The sequence below is a fragment of the Chlamydotis macqueenii genome, chromosome 9 (assembly GCF_036417535.1).
Source record: "Chlamydotis macqueenii isolate bChlMac1 chromosome 9, bChlMac1.mat, whole genome shotgun sequence".
In the NCBI taxonomy this organism is placed as follows: domain Eukaryota; kingdom Metazoa; phylum Chordata; class Aves; order Otidiformes; family Otididae; genus Chlamydotis; species Chlamydotis macqueenii.
In genome coordinates, this window is record NC_141564.1 from 8,781,736 (window position 1) to 8,807,662 (window position 25,927).

A 25,927-nucleotide genomic window follows, 5' to 3' on the forward strand; every position below is an offset into this window, starting at 1 on the left:
CTAGCTGTTTTTTATGTTTTTATTGATGAAGATTCTTAATGTACTTTATTGTGAATACAGCAGTTTGCGTGAATGGGTGAGTAATGTTGACAATGCTTATCTAATAGTTGTAACCAATACTGTTGATTTGTACACCACAGATAGCTTAATATTTATGTGTTTTTACCTTGCTTACCTTTTACTTAGATCTTTTATCTTCCTAAATATAAATGTAAGGTTACTAGCAGTTACAGTTAGGAATAAAAAGTGCATGCAAGAGTAATGCAGTAATGACAATGTTACATGTAAGTTGTTCGTTATACTTCACTTTTCCAGGACCTTTCCTTAGCTCTTCTTTCAATCAGAGGCCAGCATCCTGTCTTTTTAGGACTTTTCCAAAGTAATACATCAAATTTAAATGGTATGAAAACTGAAGTAGTAAGTTTACTTCTGCATCAGCATTGAAAAGATGATGATGCTATACTAAAGTGCTACTAAAATAAGCATTTTTATGCACATAAAAATGATTAAAATACATTGTAAATTCTTTGAGTTGTTTTGAATACTGACATATATTGACATTTAAAAATAGCTACAAGAAAAAAAGAGTAATTGGTATTCTTTATTCTGGCTTTCATTCCCGTTTTCCTCTCTCAACTTCTTTAGCCTCTTTCTCTTTAGCAAGCTGATAGTATAGAATATTACATCTTGACTCCTTGTAACTGAGAAAACTGAATACATCCCATTTGTTTTAAATTAACTCATAATCTCATCACAATAAAGCATCCTCGTAGCTAGCAGCATTGTAATCCTTAGGGAGAAATTTCACTTTAACAGAAGGAGCTAAGTAACCAAAAGTAAATCCAGAAGCCCATATGTTGCTTCAGTCCGTAAGTCCATAAAACCAACACACTGAATCTCTTTCTAATGCTTCCCAAGTAAGGAAAACTGCACTGCTGGTTACCTGTGTAGTGACTCCGGGATGAGGAACCAAGCACTTAGAGCAGGTACACTTACAGCAGCTGGTTGAGTATCCAAGCCTGGACACTGTCTTCAACACCTTTGTTAAATTCTTCCCCATGTGCCCTTGACTGTTGTGTCTTGCTGGGTGTTTTACCCATGCCTGAAGATGCTCAGCAGCTCTGTCCTCCTACTTTACTGGGCTCCTTGAGCAGCAAAGCTCTTGCCTTGCTGTGGGTGCAAATGCTGAGACACAAAGCATTCAGTAAGATTGTCATCTCCCTTCACTGCATTTCTCCATTTTTTTTAACTAAATACAGTGAAGTGCTGCAGTATAACATAGACAGTGCAGAGTGATAGCTGTCAGCATTGCTGGAGAAAAGTTTTTTGTTTTCTTGTGTCTAAATTATAGCAAAAGAAATGTATTTACCATAAAGTACAGTTAGCAACTAACATATACAGCATCTGTCTGCATAGGACCTGGTCAGAAGCTTTGCATTTTGGTGTCAAAGTATTGATGTGGAGTGTTGTTTGCAATATTACCATGGTGGTCCAGTTAAACTGAAAAAGACCTTTATTTATTTCAGTGACTGGGTTTTTCTTGAGGACAAGCCTAGTGCAATTTTATGGCTTTGCATACTTTTTCAAAATGGGATACATTTATATGAGACATTGTTTTATGAGATGAATGCAGAATAGCCTTGATCTTTCATGTATTTCTAATGCTATTCTGATTCATGAGTTGTAGTGTAGTTCATGGGAACAGGAAGAACTATTGAAGCTCCATCAAGAATGACCATACAAAGTATAAGTCAATTCTGCTTCTGGAATTCTTAATGGAAATAATTACTCTAGTCTAGAGAGCTGTTATTAACTTATTGTTTGGGATGTCACCCCACCCCCTACAAAAATAATGAATATTCTCCAGGCGTAGCTCAAGAGGAGCACTGCATTAATGCCCTTCAGCTTTTCATACCTGGCCAGCAACCTCAGCTGTGCTCACAACAGGAACAGGATAAAGAGAAATCCACAAACCTGATGTGGTTGTAGCATTTTGTTTTGTATATTTTGTTTGTATCAAACTTTCCGTGGTAGTTTGTTCACTGAAAATAAATCTGATCTGCACTAGATCTATCATTTAATCCATTAGGAGATCATTTTGCCCATGGTTGCTTTATAAGCCATGATTTAGACTTATAAATTAGCATACATTAAAGGGAATCACTTATGAAGTATGATGTTTGGGAAGACAAAGGCATTAGCACGAGCATCTCAAAATGAATAGTAGTATATTTTGTGAGCATTTTTTAAGTATTCAGGCTTTTAGAGGAACATGTCTGACACAGTATTTTAATATGTAGGTCCATCCAACTTTCTAGTGTTATTTTGCTGTAGCTGTAATGATCTAAGGACAGAGAGGTGATGGTTTGTAGGCTGAAGTGGTATCTTTAGAGACCAATGGATACAGCTGCAAAAATTAGAGAGGCTTTTGGATACAAGCCTTTCAGATTTGAAATAAAAGCAGAAGATTACAAAGCAAAATACAAGCGGACAATAATTGCTTGGTTTCTATTTAGATACAGATCAGGTAAACTGTCTCTGAAAGGAAAGGAAAAGGTCATTGGTACCTGTAGGGGGATGGGAGCAGGGAAGGCAAGGCGGTAAGACAGTTACTAGGAGGGAAGTAGGAGTTGGACAGTAGGCAAGAGAAGGAGGATGAAAGATGAAAAGGCTAATGGAGAGAAGAGAATTTATAATATGTCATAAAACTAATCCTGAGTCCTTGTTTTTCTATAGCCTTTAGATTTATGAATTTTTGTTCCCAGGCTCGTGTTTACACAATGATTTTTTAGATTTCCCTTGAGCATCCAGGCTGAGAGATCAGAGCTGAAGGAATTGATTTGTAAGAAATGTTCATCTGCTGCCAGCTGGGTTGCTTGTGTGAGTTCATGCTGCTCTGTTTCACCTAGTTAGTTACCATGTAGGCATTCAGTGCACAGGAAAAAGTATATTAACATTTTGGAACTGTATGTACAGGATTCAAGGGTGGTAATATTTCTGTGGGAGGAAGTATTTAATTTGGTAGTAGTGGGCAAATAGTGGCAACTTTTAAATTTCTCAATCAGCTATGCCTTGCATCCGTTAGGTGTACGTTTTATTGCAGGGAGTTTGTGGGTGGGGTGGGTGGTTCTAGTAAGATTTCTTTCAAAGTGAGTTCTTTGACTAGAGCTCAAAATTGCTTAATTTTGTGTATTGGTTCTAGGGTAGAGTCATATGTGTCAACCAGGGATATACAATTGGGAACAGAATCTTTTTGGAATGAAGTTGTTATTCACCTAGTGTTCAGACGGCTCTTCCTCAAATACAGCCTCTCTCTTAGGAGGATTACCCTTGTTTGGAAACTGTCCTGCACATTATGCCTGAGCCCAGGGCACATTTATTGCTTTCTGAGGGATATTTCTATTACAGCTGTAATATTTTGGCTTATAGCTGACTATGTGAGGCTATGTATGTTGGTCTGTAGGCTTTATATGTGTGGCAGGGAAAAACTGTTCAAGACTCATGGTTTAAATCAAATTAGAATCAAATCAGTTCATTGATTTATTAACAACACATGATTAACCTGCAGTCAGTGCAACACATCTCCTGGGTAAGTATCAGCTGTACAGCATGTAAAACGGAATACTAGGCACTTTTATAATGGGCATACTGTGGAGTCAGTGTCAAAGATCTGAAAGTAAAAATTGATTACTAAAAGGAAGGTTGCAGCACATAAGGATGGAACACGTAAGCCTTGAAATATCCATAGTCTAAAGCTCTAATCTTTGGTTGTCATCTTGTACACGTTCAGAGGAGGTTGGGGCCAGGACTATGTGGGCTGTTGGTAAGCAGTACCATGTTGGGGAGTAAGTGCTCCCAAAACTGCGCAGTTTGTGAGAGCATTCTGTTGTAGCCTGGAGAAAAACAGTTCTTCAGATGAAAAGGAGTTTGAGGATGGTTCCAAAGGAAGTTGGTGATTTCTCAGTAAGAGTTCCCTTGTCTGTAGATCTTGCAGAGCAAGTACAGTCTTGAGGTAGGAGACTTTGGGATTAGATTATACCGTTGTTGTTTCCATCTAGATTTCATCTTTTCAATAAACCAGATGCCTGGGACCATTATACTATGGACTGTACATGCATATAATGAAAAGGAAATATTTGCAGAAGAAAAGAGTCCAAAATCTTAGAATAGAAAAAAATAAATAAAGGCATGAATAGAGCAAACATTCAGAGGCAAGACAAAGGCGAAATAGTTCTGAATGAGCAGCAGCCAGATTAGCCAAATGCATAGCTATTACAAAGTGATTAGTAGGCAGAGGAATTAGAGGGGATTTAAAGAACAGCATAGTGACCTGGTGACTTTTCATGTTTATATGGGCACAATGAAAGAAGGCACAAAATGCTGAAGGGGAGTCACAAGGTGCAAAAGGTTGGATTGTGTTCCAGAGTGGAGTTGACAGCTAATGGCTCTTGAACATTGTAAAGTTTATCATTAGAGTTGCAAAGAGAAGGAAGTTAATAACTTAAATAAGGAATTTAGAGGAAAGGCAATGGGAAAATAGGAAGAAAAGCACTGGGTTTATTAGATGAACCTAGCAAAAGCACATCATTTCTACATGGTTTCAATGGGAAAAAACAAGCTTCAATTTAAAGCTAGAAATTAACTGTAGAATTTTAGATAGCAATCTTGTGAACACAGTTATTTGGTTACAGGTGGTGGCAAAACAAATACAAGTCCTTGCTCTTAGCAGCTCATTCTTTTTCCTGCTATGGATTAGTTAAATTTGAAGATGTTACACTGTACAGTTCAAGAAAGAGTTGTTTTTATCCTGAGTCACTTTAGTGTTCACAGTGTACCTCCATGGTTTTACCCTAGCAATGAAGAGAACAGTAAATTTTTTTTTTTATATATACCAGTTTTTTCTGTTGAAGCCAGTGTATCAGGTAATCACACCTCAAGACTCTTGGCTGTGTGCCTGAGAATGGTGAAAGACTTAAAATTAAATCTAATTCATTTTTTTCTTCCCATTTTCTCTTCTGAAAAATATTACCACTCTAGTAGTCTGGGGATTTCTCCAAATTTAGAAAAGTTCCAGATGGCTCTGTTCAGACAGGCTTTCCTTTGCTGTCTGTAACTTTTCAAAGTGAATCTTTGTCATGCTATCAAGAGAGAGGATAATAAATAATGTGTACCTACCTGTTACTCATTCTTTGACAGAAAGAAAAATGGGAGACGTGCTCATTCACTTTTTAACCTTTATATAGTATTTTTCGTAGGTTTTAGTTTCCCTGTTGAATTCCTTAACATCTAAATGGGAGGTAATTGTGATGGAAAATAGGAAGTTATTAAAGTGATTGTAATCCCAACCTTTAAAGCTGTAAATCAGATTGTTACCTAACAGTGAACTGATAAGCCCGGCATCAGTCCTAGGTAAAATCTTGGACTGGCTGATAGAAAACACAGTCAGTACAAGGCTGAAGGGCACAACAAACATGGCCAAGAGGTAAGAGCAGAAAGAACAAATAAATTTGTTCTTGAGAAGATTGCATTTTTGACTGATAATGAAACCGGTTGAAATACCAGTTTCTGCAAGACGCTTATCACATTGCATTTCAGGTGAGTATGTGAATCTAATGTAATTCATATTCAGTAGCTCAAAGCTGACTAACGTATTAGAAACAAAATTTAAGTGGGAAATCATCACACAAAGGGATAGCTTCTGGTGCATTCCAGAAGATCTGCTAAAACTGATGATTCTCTGCTAAAAACTGATGATTTTTACCAGTCATCAGGGAAGGTAAAACAAAGGTATTTAAAATGCGGATGACATAGATGAATTGGTAAACAAAATATATTTGAAAAAAGAAAGAGCCACTTTAATGCTGACAAATGGAAGGCTTATATCTGGGAACAAGAAGGCTGATGAGTGGAAAGTTGTGACTTAGAATAAAGCAGAGCTGTCTTACAGATCATGTAATGGCAGGGTAACGCGGTGGCACAAAGGGATCCTTGGCTATATTATCAAATAAAACTTTATTAGGAATGGAAGGTGAGGTAGCTCATAGACCTTTAGCGTCCGTATCAGAAAATCATACTCACTTTATTGAAAATTGTAAGTGGTTCAGAGATTTAGGAACATTTAGGGTGTTTCAGCACGCTTGCAGCCCTGCCTTCTGTTGTAAACCAGTACAGGAAGAACATATGGACCACAAAAAGGCTTTTCAGTAAACAAAAAATAACAAGATCTTATGATAGGGAGCAGTAAGAAAAGCCAAAACTGGAAATGAGACACATGGACTGAACAGCCAGCATAATTAAAAACTGGAATTTTTAGCAAGGAAAATGCTGCATGTACACTATTCTTTAGTGTACAGATTCTTTAGATTTAGATTGGATATTATTCTGTAGGGCACCTTTTCTTCCATCTGAAAGCTGACAGAGGTATGGAGGAAAGCCTGCAGCAGTGGTAGAGCAGCAGTTTGTGTGAATTAACGGCTGTTACAATCCCTTCTTTATGTGAAACCAGTGATGGTGAAAACTGGGAAAGGAAAGATCTTTCAAGCAATGGTCCCAGGTGCACGTGAGAAACACTGTTAGCTGGGGGGACCTGGCAGAGCTGCTGGTGGCCTGGGAGGAGATCTGAGCGCTGGAAGACACACAGTACAGCAGGCAGGAGTGCACAGGGCAGAAGCATTGGTTTGTATCACCTGAGCAACGCAGAGTAGCAGAATCTGTGAAGCAATGCTGACAAAGCTAGTCCTTTTCACAAAACTGGAAGCTAACAGAAAGTCCTAGTGATTTACGGTTCTTGTTTTCTTCCTGATGTTTGGATTATCACTACTGTGAAACAGTAACTATTTAAGTATGTGCCAAGAGCCGTGTACATCTTCAGTATGCTTCTTGCTTACGATAGCAGCACTCTCCGCTTTTTACACAGGAGGGTTCATTTTTTTCTATGATTGATTTATTTTTTCTGTGTGGCTACTTGCAGTATTATTATGATTATGCTCTAGTATCGTATATTTTGTATTGATTTGTTTTCACTAGTTTATTTTGTTACCCATAAAAAATAAGTTTTCATCAGGGTACACCATTAATTCCCCCAAGTCAAAGTATACAGCTGTGCCACTGAACCTGCCACTTCTGTACCCACATTTAAAAGACACATCAGTTGTCTCAAGATCAAGGTGATCAAATACAGTCACTCATTTATCTTTTCCACCCACAAATCCTTCTTTCTCTGGATCAACAAACCTCTGTCTTTCTTCCATAACTCATCAGACTTCTGTGATTTGCTTCCGCATTTGCCATGTCTGCAGGCAGTTAGGATAAGGTTTTTGTTGAACTTGAGACATTCATTGATATTTTACTTTTTTTGTTCATGTTGATTTATCTGAGTATAGAATTCTTTATAAACCACCAGGTAGGCTGACCTTGATCTATTAAACTTTTTATTCTGTAACTTTTGTAATTTATATTCAATATAAAGTACAGACAATTACACTCAAGAATGTATTGTTTTGTTATTAATATCTCTTACAGGAAAACTTGGGGTCATTTGTGTGCGAATTAATGACTTGTTTTACACTATGGTCTACCAATAGCATATTTTTTCAAGACCTTTTTGCTTGGCTAGTTTATAGAATTGAATGTATGAAATTATCACCATTGTCTTATTTTGCTTTTTCCTAGGAACCTTTTATTAATATTTATATATTAACCCTTTTTTCATGTTTATTCTAGGAGGACTTGTTGGTATTGAGGAAAACTGTGAAATCTTTTCTGGCTGTCTGCCAGCAGTGTCTATCCAATGTCAACACTCCAGTCAAAGAACAGGTAAAGGAAATGTCTGTCACATGCTTTTGGAAAACGATGACTATTAAACTGTAGTAAAACTCAAGACGACGCTATATCATACTTAAAGTAAAATAATTTTCTTCTGTCTAAATAAAACTGAACAAACACTCTATAAGCACCTTCGAAGCACAGCTAATGTCAAATTCATTTTGTATATAACAATAAGGATTACCTAGATGCTTAGGCTCTTATTCAGCTGTCGTAACTTCAGGCATCTAACTCAATCACCTAAAATAAAAGCCTATTCCTTAAGACAGTTACTGTATTAACAGGTGGAAATAGGTGCTTTTACAGGGTGATTGAGACCTCAAATGGGCTGAATCTTTCTCTGCATATTTCTGGATTTTTTTCCCCCTGTTATTGACTAATTAGGGAGTCTAGAGTGACTGCTTTCCTTCTTAAAGGCAAATTCCTGTATCCTCGATATTATTTCGTTGTTCTAGTAATTCAGCTAAATGTAGTGGTGAATATTAATTATTGTATCTCTTTCCCATTGTGGCTACTGGGAGAAAACTGAAGCTTCTAGCAGTACAGATTATACTACTGCATATTTTATAGCAGGGAAAAAATGTTAATTCATTTTACAAAAATACTCTGAGTAACGCTAAGAATATAGTGTCCTCCCACACTATGCAAAAATCGTCACTTCACAAATAGTTATGTCTCCTTGAGAAATCAGAGTAAAATAGCTATTTGAATAGTGTCATCATTACAGAAATACAAAGATCTGGAGAGCTTTTAAGATTTTTGTCAGTGTAACCATTGTAGCTTAGGTTGCTGTGCTTCCTTGTTTGGTAGGTTGACTGAAAACTTAAGTGCATACATCTCTCTGCACGTGTATGTGTGTGCACACATATACCAAAAGTACGTATGTGAAATATTGCATAATAAGATACTGGATTTTATTCTGGTTCAGTGTAGTTAACCAATTGTCTGGTTTAGACAGACACGGAGTGGGAAGCTTCTATTTGTATTAAGAAATTCAAATAAAAGAAATTAAATCCAGGGTCTTGTTGAAATAATTTGCAGTCTCTGAAAAAAAAAAATAGCTTATTTGTTTGCTGAGATTCTATTAATATATTCTGACTTATATCAAGTCTGTTGACATCTTTTACTTGTCTACAAATTGCATTTCTATCAGACCTCCCAAGATTTTGCAAGGACTGTAACTAACTGGCCTCTGGCTTTTGCCTCTGTTTTTAAAAAGATAATACTTCTTAAAAGACAGTTTTGACTTTTAGGTTCTTTTTTTTTTGAAAGATAGCTCTACTTGACATTGATACAGTGTTCTGCAAGTTGATAAATATAAATATTAAAGGCTCTGAGATGTTGCTAGTTTATGTATTTTTAAGACTCTGATGTGTAATTGTCTTCTAGCACATTTAACTTCAGTAATTGTTTTTTAATATTCTGAGTAGTTACTCTTGGCGTATTTTATTAATATTATATGATGTGAAAATATCATCTAGCTTCATGAAAATATCAACCATTCTAGCTTAAGCTAGCACTAATGTCTTCGCTGCATCAACAAATGGTAAATGATCCTTCCTATTACTGTAATGTTTTTGGGTTTTATATCTATTAACATGTTTTTATTCTCTTATTTTTAGTGGCCACAATTACTGTTTTCATTGGTAATTTGAATTTTTTTTTTTTTTTTTTTTGGAAGCTCCTTTGCCATTTACAATTCTATGGAAGCTTTCAAACCTCAGCTAGACAAAACTGTGACCAGCTAGACCTAGCAACAGCAAATGTCCTAATCAGAGCAGGTTGGACTAGAGACTCCAGAAGTCCTTTCCAACTAACACTCCTATGATCTTTTTAATTTTCTTCCTTAAAAAGTATATTTCTGCAAGTGCAGGCCTGCTTCTTAATCCTTTTGTTTTACTGGATTTTTTTGAGAATTCTGTGTAAATTATATAGTCTCCCTAACATATTTGATTCTTAGTCGATACATTCTTTCCAGAGAAGATCAATGCACATATCAAAGGAAGGAAGAACATATGAAGTATTTATAGAAACAAGACTCAAACATTTCAAATTTTCCTAGACTATTTGAATGAAATAAATCTCCTGTGACTAGACGTATCTACAATATATATGTCTGCATCTCAGTCCAGTGCTCTCTTTGTATTGGACAGAAATAAGCACTTTCAGTGCATTATTCATATGCTCTTTTTTAGAGGTCTATGTTGGGATGAGCTTAAATTCTAGTGAGTATCAAAGGAGTTTAGAGCAGCTGAGACCATCACTGAAATGAATCACAACTTTTTGGATCCAGTGAAGAAAAATCCCAAATACTGGCATCTGTCTCCAAAGTCTAAGTTCTGCAATCTCTCTTCAGTTGAAAACGCATTTGATGTACCACCTACCTGGGAATGGTGATGGACATGGCCCTGAGTGAGACTCCTGCAGGCTTCTGAGGAAAGAGACAGCCTAGATCTTCTAGGAGTCTTTTCACACATCCATACTTTGAACCTTCCTCTCTTTCTCAGTTTTCAGAACCTGTGGTTAAAGATAAACTAAGATGATGAAGAAGTACTTTCTGAAAGGTGCTCAGGTGTTGAATGTAATGCAATGAATACAGCTGGCTATGACAGTCCAACATAAGCCACTGGGGAAAAGAATGTTATTCTCGTGCGTGACAGTATACAGAGAAGCCCTTGAAAGAACTGAAGTTATTAATAGCTGCCGCCTTTCTCTGTTCTCAGGCAATGAGAGTATAATAGTAATGAGCATAAATCATTGAAAATTCTGCTCTGGTCGGCTTTTATCTACATTTCAAAGCTGTGCGGAGTTACTTGATTCTTTTTGCAGAGAATTATTGATGAAATTTTGCAAGAATTTCTTTGCTTGCAGCTGCTTCTCTGTATGTTCAGGATCTAACAGTGACTCAGCTTGGATTTTCCCTCATGTTATTCAGTCTTTTGCTTGTTTAACTTTTCTATTTATCGAAAGAGGTGTTTTTTCTTTACTACAAGTAAAAGGTGTTTTTTTCTTTTCTACAAGGCTACAGCCCTTGGATCAGAGGTAGATTTAGAGTTCTTTTCATAGGTAAGGAATAGAAGTTTAATATGGATCATCCTGGACATGGACGAGATAGTAAACACATTCCTTACGTAAGAATCAAAGGTGTAACATTTTAAAGTTAGGAGAAACCCTCATGAACACTTTTCACAGCACACAAACAACTACAACTGAGTACAGCTAAAGGACATTTAATAATAGCAGGGGATATCTGGAAGTTAGATAAACGGTGTTTTATTTTTTACATACTTGACTTACACTTCTTACTGCATTCATTCTCTTGCTTTTCAGGCTTTCATGCTGCTCTGTGATCTCTTGATGATTTTTAGTCATCAGCTGATGACTGGAGGTCGAGAAGGTCTACAGCCTTTGGTTTTTAATCCAGATTCAGGCCTCCAGTCAGAACTCCTTAGTTTTGTGATGGACCACGTCTTTATTGACCAAGATGATGAAAACCAGAGCATGGGTACGTTTAGCTTTCATGTTTTCTACTTAGCTTTTTTCATAACAGACACAGAAGAAAGAAGGAAATAGAATTTTCAGATCAGTTTGCTCAAATGTTTTCAGAATTATTCCAACTTTATTTCTGGCAGATGTGAATATTAAATATTCAATATTCGGTACTACTTGTGTTAAAGAAGAATAAGTACTTATAAAGTTCATTTCATAAAAAGACATGTTTTCAGAAGGCATGGGAGTGGCCTGTAACTAGATGCTCTAAATCTTGACAAAATTTTTCTTCCTTTATTGATCTATATTTTTCTTAATACTTATTTCCGAAACAGTACTGTCTTAGTTCAGCAGCAGATTTCAATTAATATGGCTTCAAGGGAGGAAGTATGATGGAACAGTACATAGAAGAGAAATAATTTAGAGTTACTAAATAGAGTTATAGGATGCTGAAGGCAAACCTTACCAGCAAAGCTCTAGGCAAAGGTGGCCATAAGAAGCTCTGATGTTAACAAATAACACCCCTTCTTCTCCTCCCCCAAAATAATAAAATCAAGCTCAGAATATCATTGATTTGATTGGAGACTAGGAAAGTACTTGGGAAAGTACCGTGTGTGCTTGCTTGTTTCCTTGCTTTGTCCTAGGTGTTTGTGCGTGGCCAGAGTTTGAGGTGACCCCATCTCTACCTCCTCACAAGGATGACTTGAGATTTTTGGCCTTCAGTTGATGAGAGGCAGATTTGTCATTTAGGTCTGATTTTAAATAACTTGGTGCTGCTAGTGTGTGTTACAAATGCCTGAATAAAACTATAGAGGTACCCAGTTTCTGAATCCTAAATAGCTTTGGAGAAGAGATGGATTCCCAGATAGTCAGACTATGTAAAAGAGCTGCTGAGTGCATACTGCAGTGCTCTTTTTGGCAAATTTTCTGAATTTCCACTGAACTCAGTTACTTGTATGTTAGCATGACATATAGGTGCTATTTTAGATATTTTAAGACAGCAATACATGGACCTAAGATCTCAGCGAATACGTTCTTACTCTGAAGGTTCAGTCTTCTAGCTCACTAGCTCCTCAGTAGCTAACACCTTTGTTGAGCATCTCTTTAAGGATTCCTGGGAAGAATACATTTTGAAACACACCTTCACCAGAAATCTATGTGCAGTTAATCACACTTTGTGAGTTCAATGTTCAGAATAATACATCAAGGATAGATTTTAGGAGGACAGCGTCTAATTTTTTTTGCTCTTTAGCAAAATTGCTGTTCTTTAACAAGATGTGATTGGACTGGAATGACAGCAAAAAGATGAGTGAAGATCTTTTTATGTGACCTCCATTCCCTACTGCTACTCTAACTCCATGAAGTCAGTCTGACCATTTGTAACTTTTGGTATTCAGAACACATCGGTAATGATAAAAAAGAAATTAAGAAGGGGGTGGAGGTGTGCTAAAGGGCTTTAATTCAGTGGGATAAAGCATCTTAGAGGTAAAATGTGTGTACATATCCACAGTCAGCTCCATTGCTTGTAAGAGACTTCCTGTGATCAAATACGTGACAAGTACTGTGGCTCTAGAGAGTCATAGTAACATGGTATCCCTCCTCTCCCTGCCACAGCTCTGTATTCTTCATACTGGTTGGAAGATTCCCTCCAAGGACAGGCTCTTCCAAACACCACAGAATATTTACTTTTATCACAACTATTATAGCTTATTTAATTTTCTTATATAAATTGTGGAATATGCTTTTATTATATGATATTATATTTAATGTTTTATGTGTATAGTTTCATTTTCATTCACAGAGTGGAGCCTTACATGGGGTCTTAATACTTATGGTACTGCCATTCAAAGTTAATATTTCTTACAACTGAATTTTACTCCCTGTTGTTATCAATGCTGTAGAGCAATCAATTTCATATCTGAAAATCCAAGGCATGCAGTAGAAGTATTGCTGCTTCTAATTTTCCTTGTGTGAAATATTTATAGCTTACTCACATTAAAGAAGCATCTCCAGATGTCCTGTGTTTCTGAAGTTACACAAAAAGCATTCAAGAAGTCTTCAGTGTGGCTTTCGCAGGATAAAGAAAATAAGCGATTCAGTTCTATGTGGATTATGTTCAGCACCTACAGATAGCATCCTTGGTCAGTGGTGTTCAGGTCATGTTCCTGAACTCAGCTGAAAGTTCTAGCATAGGCAGGACTCAAGAATTATCACCTTTCCTTTTGGCTTCTCCTGCAACAATCCTTGCTACATTTTTAAAAATTGATTTTTTTGTAAAGGCTACTCTTCTATGATGTTCCTTTAGAACATAGCAGTTACTTATAAACATTTTATTGTTGTTCATGCTTTCAGAGGGAGATGAAGAAGATGAAGCTAACAAAATAGAAGCTTTACATAAGAGAAGAAACCTTTTGGCTGCCTTTAGCAAGCTGATAATTTATGACATTGTGGACATGCATGCAGCAGCAGATATCTTCAAACACTATATGAAGGTACAGCCCTGTGTATTCTCCTCTTCTTAACTGAACACAGATTGTAGCATAAGGTCCTCTCTTTCTTTCCTTTCCAATGCAGTAATTAAAGGTTGAACACTTCTGAAAGCTTTTTCAGCCTTACTTGATTATTTTGTAATAGTTTTTCCTTTCTAAATTATATGTGCCACTGAGAAGCGGTAAGCTCTGAACGTCGTGTCCTGTGTAGCAGGAGTGCCTTATTAAAGGCAGCACGAAAACCTGGTCCTGCAAGGTGCTGAGTATTTCCAGAGACGCTCCTCTACAGAGAATTTCTTATCCTGCTCCTCAAATTCATTCCTAGAATCCACAACAACAATTATCTCTTCAGCGTCATATTTTACTGGGAGTCTCCCAATCTTGGTGCTTGCCTTAAGGAAGCAGGTTTTTTGTGAGAAAAGATTGTTTGAAACAGGAAAGCAGTTAAAAAAGAAAGCTCTGTATAGTACTGCTCTACGTTGGGTATGCATTAACTGAATGTCTTGGCAATTCACACTGCTTCCGTAGAGTATTTAGGCCCAATTAAATTCAGAAAGACTTGTTGATCAGCTACCACCGCACCCTGTTCTTGCAAGTTTACCTGCCAGAAAACAGGCATATCGGCAGTCCTGACACTGCCAAGCCACACAGAGCCCCTCAGATTGTATCAGAGTGCCAGGTATACCTCACCTGTCTCTCTGTAAGGGATTAATCATCACAAAGGTGACACTCGAGGAGGAAAAACTGAAAGACAGAGTGGGGCGCAGGTCCTTTACCACAGACAGCGTTTGAGATGTTGATGTGAAATATAAAGGATTTAACTTTAAATCTTTCTTCTCCTGTTCATGAGGAGCACACAGTACAATAAAATCCCCAGTGCACTCTCTAGCCATCAGCCAGGTCGCTGCTCAGGGTTAGTCTTGCTTAGAGATTTTTTTTCCAGAGCAGGAGTTTCAAACTGAAGCTGTCACAGTCCAGGTTAGTTTCCTACCTGCTGTTCCCCACACACCTCCTTCTCTTGAAATTGGGAGAGAGTGAGAGAAAATGAATTTAAATTAGAATGCAAACTAGAAGGATCTGTGTACTGAAGAAGGCAGGACCAATATTTTAGAGGAAATGAAAATGCAGAAATATTAATGAAGCTAAAATAATACTGTTTGGAAAAAAAAAATTATATTCTCAACCTGAAAGTTTTAAAGATTATATAGGCTTTTCTACCCAAATGGTCACTACCATAGGCTGTGGTTTTCAGCAACCATTCTTCTAACATAAAGAAAATCAGCATTTCATACTGACTACTTACTCAGCTTTCTGGCTTCAGTGAATTCCTTTCTTGGCCATCTAACTAACCTTGCATTGTATATGACAGAACTTCACACCTGTGTGCTAGTGTCTGTTCACACCAACCTGTTGAAGGGTGTGTTGGTTCAGTGTAGTGTTGTTTCTTAGAATTTGCAGCCACGGGTCACTTTCTTCAAATATTTAGTTTGGGGTAGGAAATACTCTTTTGTTGGTTTTTCAACATATTTGTTACAAAAGATAATAACAAATACAGAAGTTTGTTACCTCATCACTGGGTAGAGGCTACCAATCAGTTTAAATTTTGATATTGAAACATTGCCTGCCACTCACAAAAACAATCCAAATTTGAGCCCTGTTTTTTGGCAACTGCTGCCTTTTCAAAACAAGAAATACAAGTAATCTTTCTATCAGGAAAACTGTAAGAAATTATATAAGAGATTAAATGTAAAGATTTAAAGAGAGTTTTTCCACATTTTTTTCCTAGTACTACAATGACTATGGAGATATCATTAAGGAAACCCTGAGCAAAACAAGGCAAATTGATAAAATCCAGTGTGCAAAGACACTCATTCTCAGTTTGCAACAGGTAAGAATATTGATTTTTGTTAGAAATACCTCACTGAAAAAAATACTGGACAGAATTTTATCTGGTGCCCTTTACAATAAAGCGAAAATACTACGCATCTGTTAAGAGATTATCTTGCTCCTCAGTTCATGCTGTCGCTGTTCATTTGTCTCAGTAATCTCTGTCTCCTTAAACTCACACTGTCAAAGTTTTGGTCAGATTAAAATGGAAGAAAGGGAGAGAAGAGCCTTGAAGGCAACTTGATCCAAGCTGATTCATAGCATTTGTTTACTGGTATCTAGTGAACAAGAAGAATTAAGATGACTTTTTCTTCTTGTAATTAGCTGGAAGTAATGTATCTTCTTTCCATTTTGTCTAAACACTGATTGATTCTTCAAACTTTGAGCTAATTAGTTTAAGTCTTCTAATATTGTTAAACATGTTGAACATGTAAATTTGCTTTACATCAACCATAAATTATTGACTTGATGATGAAATCTATCCTTGTTCTGCCAACGGCCCGAAGTGTGTGCCTCACTAAATACCATTTAGGTCCTTGAAGTACCAGCTATATCCATTACATAGAGAAATTAGTTCTATAAATTTGATGTTTTCAAATGAGCTGGGCCTCCCAAAATTCATTCCAGACTACTAAGGGATTTTCTGTAGCAATTTGGAAGCTGAGGGATATCTGTGAAAACTTGAGGAAAAAAAAGTACTTCCAGAAGAATCAGCAAGTGTCAAAGTAGTTCCTGTCTTTAAAACTGGAGAGAGGAAGAAGCCAGGTGCCATAGATCAGTCAGCCTAATATAATTTCATTTTAAAAAAAAAGGTCAAGCTATAGATAACAGCCAATATAAATTTGTCAAGGAGAAATCGTGTCAAATTAGGCTGCTTTCATTAATTATATGGTAACAGAGAAACAGTAGATTTAATGCAACTTGATTTAATATTGTCACTGACACTGTCTCCCTGGATATTCTCATTAGCAAGTTAGGAAAATGTGGGCTAAATGGCAACACCAGAAGAAGATACAGAACTGACTGGAAAACTACCAAGTAGTTCGTTATTGTACTGAAAGGGCATTATCAAGCAAGCTGTGAAGGCATTTACCCAGTAATGCTGTTCAGATATTCATTACATCTTGAATGACAGAATAGCAATTTTGCTTCCTAAATTCAAAGATGATGCTGGTCTGACAGGTGATGTAGGTATTTCATAAAACAGCGTAAGAATGCAGAACCATCTTAATGAGTTGGGAGAATAATAGATGCAACTGAATGAAGGTAAGTGCAAAATTCTGTTTAAGAGTTGTTATCCACACAAGTACAAGATGGAGGACAATTAGCAAACAGCAGTTACGCAGAAGAAAGTCTGGGAACTGAAGTGAATTAGAAGTAGAATATAAAAGAACTCTTACATCTCTGGAAAAAGTCACTGTAATGTCCACTCTTAGCCATAACAGCTTAAGAGAAAAAGTCTTTGTCAATAAATGTGTTTTCTAGCTTACAGATTTTAACAACTGAATTCTTTCTCTAGCTGTTTAATGAGCTTGTTCAGGAGCAAGGTCCCAATTTGGACAGGACATCTGCCCATGTTAGTGGAATTAAGGAACTGGCCCGTCGGTTTGCCCTCACTTTTGGCTTGGATCAGATCAAGACAAGAGAGGCTGTGGCCACGCTACACAAGTGAGTGGTGGTAAATAAACTGGATTTTCATATTACTTCAGTTAAAATTTTGCTCAGCCTGCCTTTTCTAAAGATATGTAATCTTAGCAGGTCCTGGAATAATTATGTATTTCTTGTAGTTTATGTATAAAAATGGTGGGGAGTGTACATGTTTGTATGTAAAAAAAGGAAGAAAAACTAGCAGCTACCTAGTTATTTGTTGGAATTTATTGGAATGGCCATGTTTGTCTATCTCAGGTAAAGCCACTGGTATTATACATAATTGTGTGGACTGCATCTAACAATGCAGTAGATAGTTCTTTGTACCACACCACTGTAGGCACCAAGGGCTTTTATAAAAAGATACTCCAAAAATACTTCGGAAATATTTCTTTTTTTTTTTTTTTTTTAAGTGGATTGAAACTTTTTATGTAACTGCTGTGTAGGGAATTGTAGAAAGGTGCCACTAACTTTAAATTATCACTTTCCCATGCTATAAAAAGCTTAGAATATTAAAGTTTGCTGTGTCAGAGACGAAGTCATTAAGACTAAGATTCGCAAAGCATGATCAAAATGCAACCAGACACTTTCCAGGGCCAAATGAAAGAGAGGTCAAGACATGCATGCACCCTTATTGGATAATGTGAAAGTAAATTTTCTGTAGTCTCAAATAATAAAGCAAAGATCAGGCAGACATGCAGGTATCAATGTACTGTTAAGTAAATTACCTGCTCTGACTCCTGATGCAAAAGTTATATCTTGCTGTATCTTACATATTATTCTGCTTCATGCAGAAACAAGAAAGAGCCAGTTGCCTGTTCTTGCTAAGGCAGTGGCTTTCATCACTTACCAGGTTTCTTAGATTGTAGTAAGTTCCTTCTTACCATGTGACTTGGCAGTATGTTGTCTTTTAGATTGAATTCTCACAAATCAAGAGGGAACGTTTGATTCCCCTTTGTCCAAAACCAGCTGTTTGCTAGCAATGGGTATGAAGATATAAAAAATTTCATCACAGTTCAGATTTTAGGCAACTTTTTAAAAAGTTTTGTTACAAATGTCTGAAAATTTTAATATTTCTTTACTGTAGAGATGGCATAGAGTTTGCCTTCAAGTATCAAAATCAAAAAGGACAAGACTATCCACCTCCTAACCTTGCTTTCCTTGAAGTGCTTAGTGAATTTTCTTCTAAACTCTTGCGACAGGACAAAAAGACTGTGTAAGTAATGCTCTGTTGTCTTCTGTGGGTTTTGCTGGGCTCTGTTAATCACCGTAGTGTGTGCTTAAGCTCTCTACTTTGAGGTTTTCACAATCTAATGGGAGCTATAAGAAGTCCCAGTGAGACATTTCACGTACATAGTTATTCATTGTTTTATATTTTAAAGTAATAAAAATAAATGAGAAAAGGAGAATCAGATTCACTAATGAGGTGAGTTTGAGACCTCACAAAACAACGTTCCTTAAAATTTCCCATGGGGCACTGAAAATTAAAATAAAACAATCTTTTTTTCAGGCTAACTCTAAAAAGAAATGAAATGTTAACAGTGCAGGAAATTTACAGGCCTGTAAACACTGCAGTAACATCTGTTTCTGTTAGATACTTACATTAAATGTAAACATGTATTTGTTGTTCTTTTTAATATATTGGGTTAAACTGGGAAATAAAGGTTTGTCATGTCTTCTGTTATAGCACGATAGGATAGAGAAAGAGGCTGAGAGAGGACACAGTTGTTGGTTAGGACAGAGCAGGGTGGTAGAGAGCTGGCAGGCTAAAACAAGCAGCCTGATTTTGATACGGTGGGTAATTACTGCAGATGAAATACTGGAAATGAAATAAATGAGAGCTATGGCTGATAAGATCTGAATAAAGAGCAGGAAGTACTGTTTTATGGGCAACAGTTGAACAGACTGTCAAGAGGGGCTGCAGATATCAAAAGAATTGGCAAAGGGAAAACTGCATTAGTAAGGGCAAGTTCATAGTAAAGACATGTTGTCAGCATCACTGAGGAGGTAACGCTTTACATTTCTAATATGTTACGTAGCAAATATCCAGGATTTGGCCACAGCGCAGTAGTAGTAAGGGGAAAAGGAAGAGGGCTCCAGTCAAAAATCAGTCAAGCACTACGTGCCCAGTGTAGAACTGAATTCTCTGAGTAACTTTGACCATTTTAAAAATGCTATCACCAGTTCTTCTGATTTATGGTTCTAGATGACCTTTGAAGGTCCCTTCCAAACCTAACCATTCTATGATTTTATATCTTTCCAGTCAATTTTCTGACCACAATAAGTGTAAGACACGCAAATCTGCTATTACTACCTCAGCTGACTCTTTTTCTGTAGTTTTTCTGTGAAGCCATTTGTTTTAAAGGACTTTTCTATTAGAGGTAACAATTACGAATATTATAGCTTTATCTGTGTTATGAGAGTCATAGAGTCAAAGAATAGTTTGGGTTGGAAGGGACCTTTAAAGCCCATCCAGTCCAACCCTCCTGCAAGGAGCAGGGACATCTCCAATCAGATCAGGTTGCTCAGAGCCTCATCCAACCTGGCCTTTAATGTTTCCAGGGATGGGGCATCCACCACCTCTCTGGGCAACCTGGGCCAGTGTTCCCCCACCCTCAGTGTAAAAAAAATTTTCCTTATGCCCAGTCTGAATCTACCCCTCTCTGTTTTAAAACCATTACCCCTCATCCTGTCACAACAGGCCTTGCTAAAGAGTTTCTTCCCATCTTTCTTATAAGCCCCTTTTAGGTACTGCAAGACCACTATAAGGTCTAATCCATCTTGGTTAACTCTGTATAATTTTTAACTTATACACACTTGAACCAATTTAATTATTTTACTGTCTCAATAATTTGCAAATTCAGCAAACACTGTAGAAGAAATAGTTAAATAAGCTTGAGAACTAGATGATCCAGTTGGGCTATCTTGGCACTCAGTTTTTGAAATTTCATTGTTATGTCCATAATCTTGTCGACCTCTGTCCTATTCTTCGGGACAGGACTTAAGGATAATAGGATTTTATTGCTATCTTCCTAGCTGAACCTTAGATTCTCCTGCATCTGTTTAAGTGCCATTAGCCTGATTCCTGTTTAATTTAGTGAAGTTTATCCTTCCTCTACAGTCGTCATCCCTTCTACAATTTTGTCCAGTGTCTAAAAGTTGAAGTTACATCATTCTGTACAGCTTTATTTGACCTGATCCTTTGCATGAAATTCAGTACTTCAGGAGATCTTGTTCCTTTGCCTTCCATATTGCCATTTAATTTTTTTTCTTGAAGATTCTCCCACTGACTGGTGACCACATACACAACCACTGGCTTCTTTCACAGGACTGTAAAGATTGCTGTGGTGGAATCCGTTACTCCTGATTTTATCTGTCTTTATTGTAGTCATCTGTATCTGAGCTCTTTACTCTAGCTGAATTTGAAGATCAGTAAAAAGAAATAGGTCCTTTAGGGCATGGTTTATCTGATCTGTGCTAAATTATTGCTTTAAGATGAGTTCAGACATGCCCTAGATTCCATTGGGTATGGTGACTATGAAAAAGAGTCAAGATAACTTGCTTATACGTAAAGATTTCTTTTGGAGATATCTACATTTCTTCCCTTGAGAGATCGGTCATGTTTGCATCCATCAGGCAAGGGCTGCATTGCCCGTAGTGCTTCCTTGACATTACTTGCTGGGCTGTACTCTGGGCAGTTGATTTGCCCTTCTCTGTAGCCTGACTCCTCCAATCCAGAGGGACCTCTCCCCCTCCCTCCAAAGGGGTTGCCTCTGAACAGGAAGGTACGTGACCACCATCTGGTGGAGAACTCCTGTGTGCAGGATCATTTACCTCCCTCCCTGCCTTGATCTCCTCCTCAGACTGTCCCTAAACTCAGCAGTGGGCTGTTAGTCTGGAGGCCAGAGTGCTCTGTAATAACCCTGAAAGTCTTACGAGCATAGAACAGCCTGTCTCCCAGAAGTTTTCCAGCTTGGCTTCCCAACCCCCCAAAAATGAATTATCTAGTTAATATGTCTGCATATGTCATCTGCCCTTGGTTCAAAAAAACCAATCCTGGCCCAGTTCAGCAAACACTGCTCTTTTGCAGGGCTTCTGCTTCCTTTCTGGTTGACTGCTGGCTTTTTTATTTGGAGGGAGAAAAGGGAGATGTTTCCAGTTTGAGAATGGGGCAGCAACATTGGTTTTATTTAGTTTTTCATTCTTATTTATTTACTTGACCTCTCATTTTATGAGTAACCTCCAGAATTAGCGATAGCCATTTATGGATTTATTGAAATCTATGGATATAATATAAACTATACATTTAAAGTTGCCAGGCTCTTAAACTTAGGAAAAAAAATATTTATATAAACACAGTTACAAACACACAGGCAGATGTAGACAAGGAAATGCAGAGGAATTAATCTAAGGCAGCATAGAGGTGAATTGCTCTGTTGGGAGGCATTTATTTCCATTTATTTCTCTCAGCGACCGTTAGCTTAGACTAGGCAACTGATGTTGGGTGTCTGAAGTCAGATGAGATGGAGCCTCAGCGTGGCATTCTTACTTCCAGAAATTCAAGAGTTTCTATCTTCATTGAACCTGTAAGAACTGCCAGTATGAAGCTCCTCTAAAATGCTGAGCAGAAGTTGTCTGAAGTTTGGCATCTAATCAGTAAAGAACTCACAAATGGTGTAGTTTTTCCTTCTTCATCACAATTTGGGCATAACCTATGCACTCTAGCTTTATAAATTAAATTGTGTGTGGGAAAAGTTCTTACTTTCCAAGACTATTCCACAGCTAAGTTCTCTGAAGTCACAAGGCACTCAGGTGTTGTACTGTTTGGTACTGTAAAAGAGAGAAAGAATGAACGAAGAATTTTCCATTCAGCGCAAGGTTTGGATGTTACTCAGTATACACAGGAAAATGGGAAGGAAAAAGCAGTCACACTATTGAGTAAAAAAGTAGACAGAAAAACTGCTGTTTCTTGAGCAAAGTCATCCTACTCACTGGATCAAAATAAAATCCCATTAAAAATTGAATGTGATTGTTACCCAGGAATACACAGTGTGGCTCCTTGTCCTGTTCTGATACCTAGTTCGTGTAAGAAGTTTGAGCCTGCTGTGAGCTAACAGAGGAAAAGGGAGACAGAGTTCATTTCCGTGCAGAATTTGTGGGTTTGACTCCCACTGATGACAACCGGGCTATGTGGTATTAAATGAAATCATGATCAAAGGCTGCACCCTAATGTATTTGCAGGAAGGGTAGAGGTAGTGTTAAAGAATCCTGGGGTCTCTTGCCTAATTTTTGAATGATTGCTTCTTTCTGCAGCTTGAAATTCATTCGAATCCCTTTTATGTGGGCTTGTATATTCATTTTAACGACTACTTCTTATACCATAATTAAATAATGAATGGGAAAAGAAAACAACCCAAATGCCCTCCAGACCATATACAGGAGGGAGGTTGTTTGGTTCCTCCCGTAAGCTAACAAGTGTGCATTAACCTTCTCCATGGCAGTGGAACGGATCTTCCATTTTCCTAATTGAAAAATAATTGCTTGCATTTGAGGAAACAGTTTTTCTTGTTCCAAGATGCAGAAGAATATCCTACATGCTCACAATAGTGATTCTAATTCAGTCTAGCTATTGGCACAGTAGCAATATATAGAAGTGGCTTCCTCGCTCTGAAAAGAAATAATACAGGTGTAATGTGGGTTCCTGTATAACAGAGAAGGATTTCAAGTAGAGTCTGCTGTGAATGACCGCAGACAGGTGTGGGAGGAAGATGTTGGGGAGAGAACGTTTTGTACTGTTTATCTGTGAGTAACCTGTGCACGATCAACTATGTTACTTGGTTTTCAGGGAGTGACGAGTTCTTATTCAGTCAGACCTACAGTGCCCTATCAGCGTACGTTATTAAACTAAAATAAGGAAAGACCATGCAGGATTTGTGTTAAGCCCTCAACAATGCAAAGAGGGCTCGCAGATTAATTAAAGAGGAAACAACGAGCTGTGCGTCTGTACTCATTGTCTTTTATTTTCAGTCACTCCTACTTAGAGAAGTTTCTGACAGAACAGATGATGGAAAGAAGAGAAGATGTATGGCTTCCACTCATTTCCTATAGAAATTCACTAGTTACGGGTGGCGAAGATGACAGAATGTCTGTTAACAGCGGAAGCAGCAGCAGCAAAGCTTCTTCAGTGAGGAATAAGAAAGGACGACCACCGCTGCACAAAAAGAGAGTAGAAGGTTTGTATGGTTTTAGATTGCCTGGTAGAGGTGTCTCTCATTTTGTACATACATTACAGCCTTCCTTCTTTGGAGTCCTTCTGGTTTATCAGTTAATGCCAAAGGTATGATATAGTCTGTATGTAGTAAAAACAAGACATCTGTTCTGCAAATTCCTGTCAAGTTTGAACATGTCTTTATGAGAAATACTATCATGAGTCCCTGTTAGTGAACAGGGTGTTAGAGGAAACCAAAACCAGAAATTCTGATACAGATCTGCATTTTTGCAGAACCACTGGAGAGCACTAAAAAGACACCATTTTTGTTTGAAACGGTATTCATAGCCAGTGTCTCTATTGACTGTTTCTGTGACTTCATGCATGTTTATCAGGAATTCGGCTATGATAGCCAGTTTCTTACAAGATTGTATCTGTTCCTGGTTAATCTGTGTGAGGTAGTGTGTACTTTTGTGAGTATAAATTGTTTCACTACAGAGTAGATGTAAGTGGGATCTTCAAACTTAAGGGATTTTTTTAAGGTCAGTATCTTCTATGGTAACTCCTCAGTGAGGAATCTAATGCCAATTTGCCTGAATATACAGCAGTTTCCCAAAGTATTCTTCAAAAGTTTTCCCATATGCATTTCTACAATCAGCTCCATTCTCCACTACAGCTTATGTTGAGCAGTATGTGCACCAAGTCCTTCAGATTCTTAAAGCCAGCCTAGAATTTAGGTAGATAAAATACTGCTTCCTTTCTTCAGACACTGTTTTGCTTCCTTCAGGATGCCATGTTTTTCATAGAATTCAACTGCTGAGGTTTTTTTCTTTCCCCTTGTTAATATTTTCATTCTATTTTATTGGATTCTACCTGAATTTTCCACAAACATCACTGACTGAAAAATTGTGTAGGCCAAATACAAGGTTACTCAGCTATTTCTTCAGTTCCTGAAGATCTGAATGTGCAGCAGTTTCCACCAGGAGATGATCTAGCTGTAATACAGACTATGCCAGGACTCACTGTGGGTCTAACAGGATTCTACATAGATTCTGACATCTACAGAGGGTATGAGGGTCTGTGTACATCCTAACAACACCGTGTCATCATGAGACACCCAGGATTTACCTTACCTTAGGCAGAGTGCTGTCATGTCACCTTTCACTACAGTAACTTGAAATTCCCGTTAGTAATATGTGGCCAGAAGAAGGATGATGAACACTGCCTCTCGTGGGGTGCTTTTGTGGGCGGGGTATGGGCATGTCTTTTGAATACTACTGATACAGCTCTGGGTCACAGTGTGACATTTAGGGACAACACATTTTGAAGAACACTGGTTAGGAAGAGATTCCACTCTCCTTTCTTCAGTATGAAACCTAATAGACCTTAAATTCACAGATCGCTACAACAGACCATTACTCATGAAAGCTTTGCTGTACAACCTCAGTATAAAGGTCCAGGAAGGATGTACAGCTGATCGTTGTTTGTTTTAGCCCGTAACAGCACAACTGACTTTTCCTTGATAGCTGCCCTCATTGTAGAAGTTGACTGCTTAGTAGATGATAGAGCTGAAAAGCTACCAGGAAGTACTCTCTAACGACAGCAGCGACACAAGCTCTGTGGCCTTTCCATACGTAGAAGGATATGCAATGCAAGCACTAAAAGTCTTGGTTTAGACACATATTGATACAGGACATTTGATATCATACGTTAAAAAAAAAACCCCACAATAATATAAGCAGTTGGAAGGACACCAGATACTTAATTTTTTATATTTCTTGTGCAGTAGGTATTACTGATTGCGTTATGCCCTTAGTGTACTGCCTTTTGAATCCTGGAAAAGGAAAGCAAGAAAAACTGGAGCCAGGTTGTGTCTATTTTTCACAGGAAGACAAATATTTCTGTCTTATTTTGTACGTACCAGCAATGGGCTCGTGAAATAATGAGATATTTAATCCCCAAAAATAAGGACTACTGTCCACTTGTCTGTATAACTTGAGCTATGAAGAACCAGTCTTAGCAAAGACCTGGTTGTCTACAAATTAACTGATGGTCTGTATGTAGTACGTACACAGGTCTTTGCTGTTTTTTCATCTTTACATATTTTTGTAACTCTTCCAAAAGACTTAGCTTTAATCTTAATCTGACAGTGCAGTTACAAATGTGGAGCTCTCTTTAAATCCTGCTAAGTTGTTGTTGTTTGGTTTTTTTCTTTAAATTCCACTCTAAAAGAACTAAAACAAGGGCAGGATTGCTGCATAAACTATCCTCACATTGAAGAACCATAACTAGTCCCTTCTCACCTGAATCCAGCAAATATTGGGTTCAGCAGACTATCCAGGTTGGAGAACATTGCCTGTTTATGCCCAAAGGGCAATAAAAG

The 25,927-nt window shown here is 37.6% G+C and overlaps 1 protein-coding gene across 3 annotated transcripts in view; it reads left to right on the plus strand.

The window, feature by feature from the left end:
• STAG1 (STAG1 cohesin complex component) overlaps positions 1-25,927 on the plus strand; it is a 186,009-nt gene that overhangs the window by 151,721 nt on the left and 8,361 nt on the right. For all 3 annotated transcript variants that reach the window (XM_086755168.1, XM_086755169.1, XM_086755170.1), the window contains 7 exons: positions 7,723-7,815; positions 11,155-11,329; positions 13,666-13,805; positions 15,589-15,690; positions 17,209-17,357; positions 18,424-18,552; positions 23,364-23,569. In XM_086755168.1, coding sequence (XP_086611294.1) covers positions 7,723-7,815; positions 11,155-11,329; positions 13,666-13,805; positions 15,589-15,690; positions 17,209-17,357; positions 18,424-18,552; positions 23,364-23,569 — 994 coding nt within the window. The remainder of the gene's footprint in view (positions 1-7,722; positions 7,816-11,154; positions 11,330-13,665; positions 13,806-15,588; positions 15,691-17,208; positions 17,358-18,423; positions 18,553-23,363; positions 23,570-25,927) is intronic.